The 15,667-nt window shown below is 37.7% G+C and overlaps 1 protein-coding gene across 1 annotated transcript in view; it reads left to right on the top strand.

The window, feature by feature from the left end:
- Window positions 1-15,462, top strand: part of RAB31 (RAB31, member RAS oncogene family) — a 62,474-nt gene extending 47,012 nt beyond the window's left edge. The window contains exons 6-7 of the mRNA XM_064507202.1: window positions 1,742-1,851; window positions 12,473-15,462. Coding sequence (XP_064363272.1) covers window positions 1,742-1,851; window positions 12,473-12,570 — 208 coding nt within the window. The 3' untranslated portion in view covers window positions 12,571-15,462. The remainder of the gene's footprint in view (window positions 1-1,741; window positions 1,852-12,472) is intronic.
- Window positions 15,463-15,667: the final 205 nt, after the last annotated feature.

Here is a 15,667-nt window from a genome sequence, read left to right as displayed (position 1 = left end):
AGAGGCAATTATTCTGCCTCTCTACTTCTTTCCTATGAGCAGCAGACCGGTATTATTTCAAATATCTACCTTCATAAACTAACTGTGAAATTGCATTGTTGTGCTGTCATCTAGGTACCTTCTCTTAAAGTCTAAGACACTTGCACTAGGAAGAAGTGATACTAGGAATCTCTGGATTGGTACCTCAGTGCTGTGAGGTCAACAAGTTGGAGCTGGTTCTGCATGTGCAACAGACAACTGTAAAGCCACACGAAACACACCAGTTAATATATCGAACAGTTTGAAAGAAAACAGTTCTGGCAGCACCAGGTCCCAACATGTATTCCCCTGATTTGTTGCATCTACGGTGCATGTTGACTTCCAGTCTCTGGTTCTGAACTGTTGCTCAAACATGAGGAAGAGAAGTGGTTACGGACAGTGGTAGGCAGAGCCAGACTCAGCTTTGCCCACCCAGCTCAGGCAGACATAAGATCAACATGGGGCTTACTTTGTGTCTGAAGCAGAAGTCATTTGCAGATTTAAGTTGCATTTACAAGCTTTTGCATTTGAAGGGTTGGCTATGAAATGAGGATACTCTACCAGTGTTTTTAAGAAAGCTTCGCTTTCATTGTTCTTGCTAATGTGTTTGGAGACAATGGCTTTCCTATTTTTTTCAGGATCTGTCTTGTTTTCCTGCTGCTTGTAAACACTTAGATATATGATGCTCTTACTGGTTTTTTTCCGGAAGAGTTGTACCACACCTTGTTTGGGTGCTTGGTGTGGATAGTCCTGCTTGCCTGCCTGGATTGGAAGAGTTGTGTGTCTTTTCTCTAGTGTTTAATGCTTTTCTTGGCAGGGTCAAATTTAAAAATCAAACCAACAGAAGAATAAATGGCGATGTCACTTAAATTATCTTCCTGTTTTTAAAACATGGATTCAGCAGCAGGTCCAAGAAATCTGCAAACCAGTCATTAGTGAAATTTTGATATTTGAGTATGATGATCTAAATATCAAAACAAGAAAAAAGATGACACTTCTTTCACAAGGAAGAAAAGCATACTAATGCATTTTGAATTAGTCTATGTTTAAGGTCTTTTATGTTATACTACAGGGAGCTTCAGATTTAGTTAATGTGTATGGTTGTCACAAACTGATACTATTTGGCTGCAACACTTTTTATTAGTATTTCTGCTAGGGAAAGGTCAGGTAGGCAAGCAGCTGTGATACACATGTGAATCATAATCTTGTCTTCATGTGAGTTTGAGAGAGAAGAAACATGAGTGTGAAAATGAAGCCATTTTGAAGGAGGATTATGAGGAATAGCTCTGCCTGGGCATATGTGGTACAAGTTAACCCAGGGTACTAATGTGATAGTCTTGCTTTTAAGAACTCACTGACTTATGGAAGGAAATAAAGTACATGATCACAGTGGTTAATTTGAATAAACAGCAGTGTACATTCTGGAGCTGGTTACCTTCTTAAGAATGCCACATGACATACTAAAAACACCTGGGCCCTTTGAAACAAATTATTTTGTGAAGTACACGATGGTCTTTCATATCATGGACCTGGTCATGTTGAGTTATTTGGTTGTATTTACATGGACCTGGGTGGAAACAGGAATCACATGATTTATCAATGTATTTTAATCAATCTGAGATCAAGATATGAGAAATTGCAACTAAGAAACTAATTTAATTCTTTCAAAATTAAATTCTTTTTTGAAAAATTGCTTTCTTTTATTTGTCAATGTTTTCTTTAGGGAGGTTCCTATGAAGGATGCCAAAGAATATGCAGACTCTATAGGTGCAATTGTTGTTGAAACCAGTGCTAAGAATGCCGTTAACATTGAGGAACTCTTTCAAGGAATAAGTAAGTAATTTTTTTTTATGATGGTTGTTTGGAGGACATCTGAAAATAATTGTCTATTTCAGGTGTAAAAAATTTCCCAAGAACATGAAGAAACCTCCTGAGCCAGTAGTATGACTGCTGTTTATGACAATGTAAACTAAGAATGACTTTGAATATGCTAGAGCCAAACATAGTAGCTAGTGTATACTGGTAAGCCTATTCAATCTAATTCTGTATATAAATCCTGGCTTGGGCCACATCTTCTATTTCACACTAAGCCCTCTATAGAGGAGATACTGTTGATCTTACCACGTTGATAAAGCTTTCTTTCGCTGAGAAATGTGCCTGGAGGGCTAAGGTAGGTAGAAAATAGTCATTGCAGTGGCATCTGGTTTAAAAAAAAAAAAAAAAAAAAAATTCTTTCGAGATCTTTTAAACAAGATGAGATTGATATCCCTCACAGGGAGAAGAAAAAAATGTCTTATTCAGTTTGCATTCTAGGAATTTCAGTTTCAATCTCTGACTGAAAGTGGGGAGAACTGCAGAACCCTGCAGGTTGGAAGGAACTTCAAGAGGTCTTCTGATCAATCTTCTGATCAAAGCAGACAATAGTGAATTTCCCTCCTTCAGGCCAATGATAAAAGATACTAAACAGAGGTCTCAGGGTAGACCTCTGAGGTACTCTGCTTGCAACTTACCACTGCCCTTTGAGTCTGATTCAGCCACTGTTTCACTCAGCTAATAATCTACCTATCTAGACTATTAAATCTCAGCTTGGATACCATGATGCTGTAGGAGAAAATGTTGAAAGCCTTGCCAGGGAGAAGGTAGATAACATCCACTGCTTTTCCCTCAATCACAGATCTAGTCATTTTATCGTTAAGGTAATCAGGTTGATCAGGCATGGTTTACCTTTGGTAAATCCAGGCTGATGGTTCTTGGTCACCTTTTTCACCTTCATGTAATCAGAAATGGCTTCTGAAAGGACTTGCTCCATGATTTTCCTAGGGACAACAGTGGAGTTGACTAGCCTGTAGTTCCCTGGCTCATTCTTCTTGCCCTTTTTGAAAATGGTGTCTCAGAGTTGCCTTTCTCCAGTTATTGGGGACTTCTCCCAATCTCCACAACCTTTCCAAGATGACAACACCCTCTGATGTAGCCCATCTGGTCCCCATCTGGACCTGTAGGGACTGAGATTTCTTAGGAGATCCCTAACTTGATCCTCTTCCAATCCTAGTGGTTCCTCCTCTCCCTGAATCCTGTTTCAGGGCACAGAGGCCTAGGAGACATCATGTGCAGCTCAATCTTGGCTTCATCTGTTTCCATGAGGTCCTTTTTTTTTTTTTTTTTTTTTTTTTTTCTTCTTTCTCTCTCTCTTCACATATTGATGATTGCCTCACACACTTTGACTGAAACAGGGCCTGTTCATGTATTGCTTCACTTGCACAGGATGCATTTGAAATTGTTAATTAATGAGAACTGATATTCCTAGAAGACACTACCTTTCTATTACCCCTTTAGAAAAAGTACAAATGTGTAACACGGCTGTCTGCAGGAACCAGTTCTTCCTTGTGATAGCTTACTTGATTATCTGTATCTGATGGTTGTGAATGTTCTAGCAGAGGAACTCCTTCATGCTAGGTAATTAAATAATTAGTTTCTGTCTTTAATAGGTAATGCTGCAGTTGGCAGCATACACTGCCCCTAATATTAGATGAGGAAAATCAGCTAAATTGAATTTAGTATGAACTAGATAACTAAGCAAGTGCACTTAATTCCACAGGCAATTATTTCTATGTTTAGAAATATTTGGTCTCAATGGATGTACTTGTGACCTTACTAAGAACTCAGAGGAGAGAAAGCAGAAAGTTGGTGGTATATGTTTATGGAAATATAGTGAAAATCGAGCAAAAAATGCTTAATTGCCACAAGAATTAATCAATATGAATGTAGATTATCTTTGTGACTGGGCAGAGGGCATGGATAATAACTTTCTCATGTCTTATGCTACTTCAGTCTTTGTATTTACGGCTTTAACTGAAAAGAATGCATTTTCCAAAAAAAGTCTGTCTTTGGCCCAAGTTAAATGGCAGCAGTTCTGACTTTTCATGTATGAAGATTCTCTGCAGCCATGTCTTCTGCCCTGTTGAATAATTTTATTTGTGTGACGCCCAGAGTCATGCTGCAGCTTTAGTTTTGCTTTGACACTGCCTGAGAGTTTGTGGCTTCTCGTTGCCCTTCTGTAGAAGGGCATGATGCTGCTCCCCAGCCCATTGACAAAGGGACAGCAACTTCAATTTTCTTAAGATTTTTTAGGTAGACAATTAATTCATTATATTGCCTGTTTTATAGCCTGGATTTGAGAGAATATTCCCACATGTGAGATTTTTTTTTCCATTAAAAATCTTACTGAAATCGATGTAACAAACAGAAAAGGTAAACTAAATTTTAATTTAACTAAAATGTTACATCCTACTTGCTTACACTTTCCATTTCCCAAGGGTACTTTAATATAATTTTTCCTTTTTAAGGTGTCTGGCATCTGTCCCTTTTCCAAGGAAAATGTTGTGAGTTGAGCAAAATAGCATAACAGAGGGGGGAGGAATTACTGTAGGTAGTGATCTAAAGGGGAGAGGAAAGGTGGACTGGGTTGTTTGGTGGTAACAAGATAAATCTTAACAAAATTATGGCCGTTAAGAGAGATGACTTAATTTTTTTTAAGGATATTATGTTGCATTATTTTTAAAAGATGTTTGTTTGTTTGTTTATTTACTTAATTAGTCTCTCTTAGGATTAGCAGACTGCTTTGAGGTATGTCTTAGTTGCACAGTCTCAACACAAATACACTGTCCTTATTTCTTCTTCTCAGGAAATTACAAGATGTGAAGTATTAGAATCAGTGAAAGTTTTTGATTTTTGAAAATGGGGCAAATCCAACAGGAAAGGGATTCTGCAGTCAATATACTTAGCAAATAAAGTTGAGGAGGCAGACTGAGCAAAATTGTCATCCAAGCCAACGTTCTCTGCCCTAGAGAGTTTGCACTAAGCTGCATAATTGAATGTAACTCCTGACTGTCTGTTGCACCTCTGTGATTTCAGACTGCAGTCTGTCCTGATAACATTTAGCAGAGCCTGACTAAAGACTTACTGTGATTGTGAAACATCACATGGCTGCTTATTTTTCTGTAAAGAAGAAACGAATATTTTTAGTATAGTTGTACATGGACCACTTGGACTAAATTTTTCCCAATGTCTGTCTTGGAAGAATTTTGACATAAAAAGGGCTTAAAATGATAGATTTTTTTTTTCATGTGTTCCATGAGCTCGTTTTTTAATAGATGAGTGTCCATAGGATTAACTATTCTAAGGCTGGAAAAAAGAAATTAATAACAATCGTATGCATAGCAACTTCTTGGAGCTTGCCACTGGTTTATACTTCAGCAGCAACAAAAATGCCAGGAATGTATTAAACAATAGCAGTAAAATTGTGAATGGACTGTACAAGTGGGCCATACCAGTTCTGTATTGACCCTTCTTGTTTGTGGGGCTTCAGTACACTGACCGTTGATTGTGCCTGTGAAGGCAGCTTCCCCATCCGGTTTTTAATGACTACACAAGTTTTCCCAAGTGTACTGTAATTTTGTAGCAATCACACCCTTGTAATTTTCAGATGCCCATTTATTTAACAAATAAAATAAGCCTTAGCTATATTATTCAAGTCCAGTACGCACCCAGCTGTTTTTCTTTAGTGTACATATATAGCCTATTATCATAGCATGAAGGTGCCCCAGATATGAAACAGAAGATTACATAAATGATATAATCCACCCTCTGTAAATGACAGAGCTGAAAATGTCTGTCCTAGGTTAATACCACTTTGCCTCAGTAAGTCCAAAGGTAAACAGGCACTGGGACAAAGAAACTACTAAAGAATAACTAGCTAAATGAAATTTGAAATAAACACACGCATAAACAAAAATAAATGATGATTGTACATTATTTTTGAAGTCTGGCAAGTATTGGGGACCAGTGTGCTACCACAGAGATCGAGACTGAAGCATTTCAGCATCTTCCCTGAGGAGTGAGAGGGAAGTGAGGAATAAGATTATCAGAATTGCTCTACAGAAAGCTTGTAAAGAGTTGTTAGCACTCAATCTTACTGATGCTATTACTAAGAGAATGTGAGACAGGTTCATGTTTAGATACCCCTATAAGAAGGTTCTAGCTAGACTGGACTTCCTAATTAGAGCAGAGAGTTTCTGTCTCAGGATATAACCTTTCATGTGGTAAATGTGCCGTTATAAATATATGAAGCTATTGATTTCCTGATGCCTTGCCAGCAACTCTGATATTGAATATTTAATGTAACCCAAATGGTTGTTTCCTAGAAATACTAGGAGATTAAAAAACAAAAACAAAAACCTCTAGAACTTAGGGCTTAACAGGTTGTGTACTGGAAAAACTACAGAGGAATGTTTAAAATGTCTGTCTGTGAAAACTGGGTGTTTTCAGTTTTCCTTTTCAGCTGAAAAAACACATTTGGTCCTTGCACTGACTGACTCAAAATAGGCTTGCTTAGATGAATGGAATTGTAGATGGCCAATTTTAGAGCTTTGTGAGAGAGAAATATGATAGTTTTCGTTCTGTTGTCTGTTGATTTATAGATGTTTGTGAACTGCTTTGAAGAGGTCTATGAAAGACGTTTTAAGAAAAGCAAGTTTATTTGTGTTACGCAGAAATCCACATATGCCACTTTTAAGGCAGCCCAAGCTCATTACTGAATTTTTGTAGGGGGCAGTCATCTACTGTGGAAGGAAAAACCTTTGCCCTAGCTTACATAAAATGAATGTTTGCTACTATATTCTTTATGGCTTTGCTCCCTTTATTAGAGGATTATCTCTCTTCTTCTTGCCTTCAAATTTTATTTAATGGAGCAAAACTTACTGGCCTCTGGACAGCTCTTAAAGTTAATTTTGTAAGGTGCTGCATTTCTCTCCAACCATCAGAGATTTCCTCAACATAAACTAGTAAACAAACTAAAAGAGCCCAAAGTTAATCAGAGCAGGACTTCAAATCAAGGCTGGATCTCCTAGTAATTACAGTCATTAGGCATTTTGTTGTTTACTTTGATGGTTGTAAGATCTAAGTTTTTTTTGTTGCAGATTTTAATTACGCGGGCAAAATATAGTTGTTGCTGCTTCTCCTAGCCAGAACTTCAGTATCAGAATTCTACACTTCTTGCTTAAAAAAGGAGGAGTGGGTTCTTGCATTGAGATGCTATTAGATATGCTATTAGAAGTATTAAAATAATTGCAACTTAATTAAGTTTAATTATGCAATTTCCTTGATGTTGTAAATAAGTGTTACCTTGTGTGGAAATGTACAAAATCAAGTGAACAGCAGTCACCTCTGCAGCAATTGGGGCACTGCAAAAATGGGGGAGAGTCTGGGGGGAAATGGCCGTTAGCCCTCATTAGTGACTAGTGGGCCAAACCGTATAACCCAAGCGAGAGACATGGGGAAATCTTTAAATACCAGTGAAACTGGTTTCAAAGGATGAAAGGATTTAGGGAGATAAGAAGTGTGACTGTTGCAAGGTCTACAGGTACAGAGAGGGTCATGTATGCAAATGCCAAAACTGTTGGATAAGATGTGCCTGCTTCATTCTGCCTTCACAGATGGCTGTGCTTTACTGGTATGGTTTATAGAGAGCAGTACTTTGCAAGAGGCTCACTTTGCTGTAGTATAGATGGCAATTTTAGGAGGAGATTCTGACAACTATATAGCTGTCATACCATTACTTGAAGAAGTCTAGCTTTTCTTAGGTGAGTTGCAGCAGTCATATCATCAGAATGCTGTGACAGCTGTCAGACTGCTGCTCTGGAGCCCAGTGAAATGGATTTCACATTGTGCACTAATGAAAAAAGCCGCTTCTTCCAGCCCCTAGAAATTAAGTTGTATACAATTTTCAGAAAGAGAACAGATGGAAGAAGAGCACAGAAAGACACAGTGCAGCACTGTGATGTGTCATCTAGTACCAGAACCAGAATTATTGTAGTTGTTAATAGGACTGTGCTGCTTTTGGACCTGGATGGGATTGGCTGGATGTGCCAGCTTGGATTGATATGATATTGGGTCAGTCGCATCCATTTTTCTTTCTGTTACATGCTCTGAAGCACTCTCTATCCAAGGTACTGCGGTGTTTGTCCTTTTGCCAGCGCAGTAACCCAATTTTTTTCTTATACTCAACTTTAAGGGTGTTTTGTACAGTCTTACACAGGTCACTGATAAAACTGGTCTCATTTATTAAGAAAAAAAGAAAAAGAAAGTACTCAAAGCCTCATTTTTCTGAGCTAAGGGGTGTCGTAGCTTACAACTGGAGTATCGCACTTGAAAGGGAACAAAGAGCGCTTGGAAAAAAAGCAGATGGGTATGGCTTTGTTGCAGCACCGGGCTTCCAGTTGCAAACAAAGCCATACTCTTCTGTCTGGGTTTTTTTCAAGTTCTTCTTGCAGAGCTATGGCCCAATGCCTGTTGTCTCCCTTGCTTCCTGCTCCGGTTTTCATTCTTCTCCCCTCCCATTTTGTTTACCTCTTGTCCCACCCTCTCATTTCCCAATCTCTTTGCCTCTGGCACTCTCAGAACCACAACTCCCAGAGTGCTGATTAATGCATTTACTTTAACAAGTCTCAGATTCAACAGCAGGAGTTGGAACTCCACCAAGTATTTGGAGAAGGCTCTGACCTTCATTCTCGGCTGCCTCAGCCCAATTCAGACATGCCAGAAGGGGAGATACAATTGATTTAGTGCTTCCCACCTGTTAACTTGGATGTTTCACTTCAGAGCCTTGACAATTTCTGTAATCCCATCTTTGAGCAGTCTCTTGTGATTTACTTTTTTACACACTGAGCTGTGTTTACTAGAAGCAGGTAATAGAGGACCCCAAGACCTCTGCACATATGTATAGAGGTGCATGTTTATAAAACACAGTATTGTTGCACAAAATAATCTGAGAATGATACTCTTAACATCAGTGAAGTTGAAACAAATATATAATCAGGTATTTAATTAATGCAGTTACAAAATCTAATTTTAAATCACAATCAGTGGACTTCACTTCATGGAAATACCAGCAGTAGGCATCATATGGAACTTTATACTATCTTTATTAGAATGATTTAATAGTATATCTGTAAGTTCCCAATTTCACCAATAAAGCACCTGAGTTCTTAGACAAATGTATGCACGTTTATTTTTCTCTGGGTGATTGATCATTTCATCTGCAATCCTAAAGCATGCTGTTTGTATTCTTTAGCCAAATGATAAACTGGCTAGTTATATCCTGCTGTGTAAAATGTGGAAAAGATGCTTTATCCGTGATCTAGTTTGTGATCTAGTTTGTCTTCTTTTAAGTTAGGCAACAGAAGAGTTTTCTCTGAACTTCATCTGGAACTTCTCAGAAGACTTTATCTTAACAGAACAGTCTTTAGTTTGAAGATGAATTGTCTTAATCTATTTATTTCTTAAACTGGAGAATTACTGGGCTGACTGTCAGGGCACTACTGCTCTCTTCTGACTTGAACTGCATGAAAGAAATAGCATAAATAAATAACAGTGCTGGAGGTTACCCAGTACATAAGTATCTTTTAATCCTCTGGAGCAGAGACTGTGTATGCCAGTGAGATGGTATATACTGTTTTAAAGTATATAGCTAGATTGAGTTGGTATTGGGAATATTGATGCTATATTTATCAAGAGCTGAATTATGAGATGCCTAAAAGCACTGCAATCATCTCAGTTATAGTGATGGATCTGGTTTGGAAGCACCAAATGTAGATGAAAGCTCAGCATTTCACTGCTGATCCTAAGTGTTCTTTTGCCACTTTCTTAAACCTTTCTCTTGTGAGACTAGCTGTTAAGGAGGCCCAGAGAGAGACAAATTGGGCCCAGTATTTTCTTTTATCTCTAAAGCCAAACAGATTTCTGATTGATATTTTCTTATTACCCAGATCCATTACTCTGTAAGGAAAGTACAGTTTTTAAAATTAACATCATTTCCCCTGGCCGTTGGTAAAGAATCACTAATGCCATTTACTGTGAGGCTGATTCCAAGTTGTTAGACTGAGTTTTATTCTCCAAGAGAGTTGCTACTGTCAACTGTGTATCAGATGACAAAAGTTCCTTGAATAGGGATAAGTCCTGTTATTAAAATGGTTTAACTTGATGGCTTAACAAATGTGATAACAAGAGAAATAGTAAGTGAGAGAATACTCACCTATTTAAAAAAATCTTGGACGCTCGAAAATGCAGTTTAAAACTTTTTCCTTGTATTGAATACAAAGGGGGAATCCAACCAACAGAAAATATGACTAGTTAATAACAAACAGTACCTACATGCAAAAGCCAGAATAACTAACAGCAAATGTTATGTCTAGAGACATTTTTCTTAATTTGTAGTTTCTATCTGTGTGGTTTTATTATTTTGAGAAATGGAATAAACCAGGGTGATTCTTAACTGTGTCCAACTATATTGTGTCCTGTTCTGAATTGGACAAAGTGCTTACTGACCTTGAAGCCTGCAATATTTTTGCTCCAAAGATAAGCCTACCTGCTCCTGTGCATACTCATCAGAGTACTTTAGAAAAGACTTAAAACTCAGAAGTACTGCGAAGCACAGAGTGAAAAACAAATAGAGGTAACAATAAATCATTAATGTGGATTTCTAAAATAGACTTTAAGCTAGTTTGCCTGTACAAACTCTCCTCCTCCAAGCTTACTGTTAGAAGAAGCAAATGCTTAGTGGTATTTTAGGGAAACCATGACCATTGATTCCAACATTTTCAGCTATGTTATTCTCTAAGACAAATGGACAGGATTTTATTTTAGCTGGCATTGAGTTCAAGTGCTTTGGAGATGGTAGGTACCTAATGCAGTTGTTCTCTCCATGTCTCTAAAATGTCAGCATTACCTTCTTGGAATGCCTCTTACAAATACTAAGTTCTGCATCTTCTCTAGATTTTTTTTGAAGATTAGTGGACTGTCTTGGTCTCTGAACAAAACTGACAGAACTGATGCATGTAATGTCTATCTTTGACCACCCATTCTGCTTTATATTTTATTTTGGAAGGGCACTTGCATTATGTTTAGACTTAATGTTTATAAGCAGGGTAAAGTTCATACTCCAGTGACCTAAAACAAAGTGTATTTTAATGTTGGCACATGCTGACGCTCTCAGGATACCTATTTCTCACTGTGTTGGGTCAAATACAGAATTTTTATCCTAGTGCTATGAGAAATTTTTGCTCTCCTGTTCGGGTGTGCAAACGCCTAAGATTATCTGTTTCAGTAGTCTCACACTTTTGCTGCAGAAAATGCCTGTTCAGAACTGATTGAATACGATAGATGAAATTTTGATGGGTTTGATTAAAAGTACTTTAGGGATGAGTTTTGCAAATTAAATTTTGCTGTTTAATTTCACTGGGATTGGATTTTTCCTGAATGCTTTTAACTTGCAAAAAAAAAAAAATCCCCAGTAATTAGCAGGCTTTAACATATGTAACTTATAGAATATTTAGCAACAGAGCTGTGAATAAATGCAGCAAAGGATGGGGAGAAATCTGAACTATAAGATTGAGATGGATTATGAAGAGTCCTTCACAGGAGCAATGATTTTATGCTCTCAAAGTGTCACATAACAAACAAATGTTAAATATTTTAACTCTTGTTATTTGACATGGGTAATGGTAAAACCAGTAGTAGTTCACAGAAAACAGATTCAGCTTCAGGAAACATTTCTAGCAAATCCACAAGGTAATGAGAAAGTAAGTTACCATGACTGCAAGCTCTCCAAGATAGTGACAGAGAGAATAAACAGAGGGCTTAATGGAAAAGCCAGGCATGTACCAGTGACAGAGGACTGGACCTGGGAGGATCTTGCTTTTCCTTTTATAATTATATTCGCATATTACATGTTGTCCATGAGTAGGAAGCCAGTTAGACAAAAGATGCAGCAGTACAGAAGAGGTGCACAGGGGAGAGGCTTGGAGTCATGCTTTCTGCCCCGGGAGAGATCTCTGGAGCTCCTGTGATGCTGAAATTCTTTCTAAACACTTTAAATAATCACATAATAAGGCGATTAAAAAGTCCAGAATGTAGGGTTTTTCAAGTTATCAAAGCTGTCAACTGGGAAGACATAGGTCCATGCAAAAGGAGGGAGGGATTCAATGAAAAGAACACATTTGTTTTTCTTTTCCAAGTGTGGGCAGCATGTATTTAGTTGCCGTGTTTTGTAAAGCTCTAGTGTACTAAATGCCTTGCAGATTTGAGAGTCAAGATCTTAAACTAGCACCACTCACATTTAAGTGGAATTAGGAGAAAGCTGAGAATTTCTGTTTCTTTGTTATAAGGGTTCTCAGTAAGATAATTGTTTTCGATTTATATGTCTAACCTAATTTCAGTGTATTTAGTGCTTCCTTCTTTCATAAACAGGATGCAAGGAAAAGGGCTCAAGGTACACAGAAGATGGTCATTTCTGCTGAAATCTCACAGATGTAATTCTTATGCAAGCTAAATCATCCTATTATCTGCCTGTGCTGTGACTACATCAGGAAAATTGAATTCACTGTCTCCTCATGTCTTTCAGGTCGGCAAATTCCACCCTTAGACCCTCATGAAAATGGTAACAATGGAGCAATCAAACTTGGAAAGCAGACTTCACAGACGGGTAGGCGGTGCTGCTGACCCAACTTGATCTCTTTTGATTTACTTGAAAAACAGCACCCTTTGCTTTTTCACTGAGGAAAGGACTTTGTGATCTCAGTGACATGGCTCCTTATCTTGAAAACAGTGATATCGATACTCCCAATGAGTAATGATGCAAGGACCAGAAACAAAAAGCTTTACTTCAAAGGGATTTTGCAAAACCTTGTTGGGAAATCCTCTAATATCCTATCAAAATTACAGTATCAGAGTTCTCTGATTCTCTGTTTAAGCCAATGACTTCTTTTAATAAAAAGAACCTTTTATACATAAAAAATTTAGATTTGCTGCAAAATATTCTCTTCTTACATTGCAAAGTGGAGTTGGCTTTTTTTTTTTTACAGTGTTCCGTGTAATAGTAGTATGCAAAAATCCATAAAACCTGAATTTTGGCTTGCAGTTTCTCTGCCATTTTTCTAACTGGAGTCTGCTTCTGTATTATTCTAAATCTGTAGCTTTATCTCATGATTTCAGTAAACATCAGCAAGAAATGGACTGAATTTTCTAACTAAAAAAATGGATCCTAGTGAGCACAATTTTTACAGGCTATGAGTCAGAATCTGGGCCATGAGATGCTGAGTATATAAAAGAAGGAATTGTCATAAAGGAGGTGGCTGAACGCCACGCAGTTCCCCGTCTGCCCCAGGAAGACCTGGAGTTCCAACCTTCTTCTTGATACCTTTAAAGCTTGAAGCACTTGAAAATACAATGTAGAAAAACAAAACAGTGGTTAGGAACTAGAAATAATGTTTAACGTTATGTGTTGTCCACCTCTATCTTTTATGAATGTGTGTGACTGATGATAAATTACAAATTTCTCTTTTTCATTAATTCCATTGGAAATCTGAAGTAAGGTAAGAAAGGCAGGCTTCAGAACCAGCTTGCATTCCACAATATTAATTTGTTCTCTTTTAGGAATATTAACCTTATCGTACATTTGATGGGGGACTTGTATGAAAAGCAAACAAAAGAGAAAAATAACTTTCCACTTTAAATCAGGTACGGGCAGGCTGGCACCCATGTTTATACACAAAAACAGACTTTATTGCTTTGTTGTGAGATTACTTTGATAAAATGGAACTGACTGTTGGTGCCTGAACCAGAGCCAGCTGAAATCAGCAGGAGCATTTCCTTGTCTTCAGAGGGCCATTGAGGAAATAGTTACACGTGGGAAACATCCCATCTGACTTTATCTAAGAATCTAAAAAACAGTACTTTTTCCACATACAATCCATGATATTCTGGGCTCATTGGAAAGCACTCATACATGAAAGTATGTCCTTGGATAATACATACAGAATCAAACACAGGGGAATGAGCAGAAGAAAGGGGGTCTAAGGTAAACTTTCAGTTTTATTACCTTTGTTGATCTGTGATCTGCACGACTGCTTAACTGGAGAATGTATTTTAGAGATAGTCCAGGGTTCTTCAAGTGAAAATTCAGCAATCATCTACATTTTGTTGATAGTCTGGGGAGGGGGGAGAGAGACAGGCTCCTTTAGGGAACATTTCATCCTGTCCTAGTATAAGGGAATCTGACAGGGGTGCCTGTCCCTTTCTGTTGGCTGTTGAGGGAGCCCAGACAACTACAAAATTCATGATTTCAGCTTCCTTTTGTTGCCTTTGTTGCTTGGAAAGTACTGCCACCCTTCATAAACAGTTCGAAAAATGGCATGATACCAAAAATTAACTCGAAGGCAAAAGTTTCAGCAGCAACTGTAATTCCTTTTAGTGGTTAGTGGCTGGTTAAGAATGGAATTACTGTACAGGAGCACTTGACTCCATAGCTGATCTGCTCTAATAATAGTGCTACACTTCTACACTGGGCAGCTGGTGCTGGACTTGTCAAAGATGGGTTTTCTGAAGAGAACTGGTAACAGGACTGAAACACAAGCTGCAGTACCAAGTATGTTTGGTGGAGTCTGTTTCCACCATCACTCAAGACTGTGACCATCCAGTTGTGGGTGACTAGCTTTTCTGGCTTGTCATGAACTAGTTACTTAAAAAAAAAAAAAAAAAAAAAAAAAAAAGGAACTAGTTTTCATATATGCTCTGCATATGTTTGTGTATATAAGTACAGTTTTGTATTGTTATGCTGACATGTAGTGTTTTTTCACTATGTCTGGTTCACATATACTGCATATTGTATACTGTAAGTAAATTTTTTGTTAATGATCATTTCATCTTTATGAACTTAAAGCTACAAGTCTACAGGCTGATGGTAGCAATAATATGGAATACACATAGGTACAATTGTTGACTTGCCATTCTTATGCATGAAAATGGCATATTACAGAAAGCGTTTGTCTTGCAGACTAAGAAATATAAAAAAGGCCATCATTATGCAAGAATTGGGACTCAGAAGTATTAAAGTTACACAAAAAAAATAGATTGTTTTTGTTTATGGTACAGCAGGTCTATCTGAAGTGCTTCAACATAACATGGGGCTATATTAATTACTAGAGAAGTTACCTTTTATCCCTGGTCTTCAATACTCCTTTATTACATGTGGTAGTTAGCATAACCAGCTAGATTGAACATGAGAGCACTCTGACCCATAATCAGACCTTTGCAGTACAATGATGATATATTTTATTATCCCACCCTTAATTATTTAAACCAAAGTCAATGATGAATTGTCAGTGCAAAATCACATGCTAAGTACTCTTCCTCTGTTTTGTTTTATATAAGGGCTTTGACTGGGCTGGACCCACTCGCTTCATGTATGAGATGCTGCAATCTGTTAATACTTTACCTTCTGTTTTACATATTAATTGTATCATACCTAATAATATTTTTTGGCCTAAAATGTAGTTTTTGTGTTTTATTTAACCTACAATGATTAACGCTAATAAATGTTTTAAATACCTCTGATTTGGGGATGTCTCTGGTTTCAGTAAAGCAGAACAAAATAGATCACCTTTTTCACATCATTTGCCCTTGAAAAAGGGCTCTCTGCAGTCTGGATTGCTTAACTGGGATTTAAATGCTGCTTGAAATCTGTGTGACTGCCCTTTTAGCAGAAACTGAATGCATTCCAGAAGGATCCTAGAGTGCAGGTGAGCCTTCAAAAGGCAGC

The sequence above is a fragment of the Dromaius novaehollandiae genome, chromosome 2 (genome assembly GCF_036370855.1).
Source record: "Dromaius novaehollandiae isolate bDroNov1 chromosome 2, bDroNov1.hap1, whole genome shotgun sequence".
Taxonomy (NCBI): domain Eukaryota; kingdom Metazoa; phylum Chordata; class Aves; order Casuariiformes; family Dromaiidae; genus Dromaius; species Dromaius novaehollandiae.
Note: the sequence above shows the minus strand (reverse complement) of the source record. Positions and strands in the feature narration are given on the sequence as shown.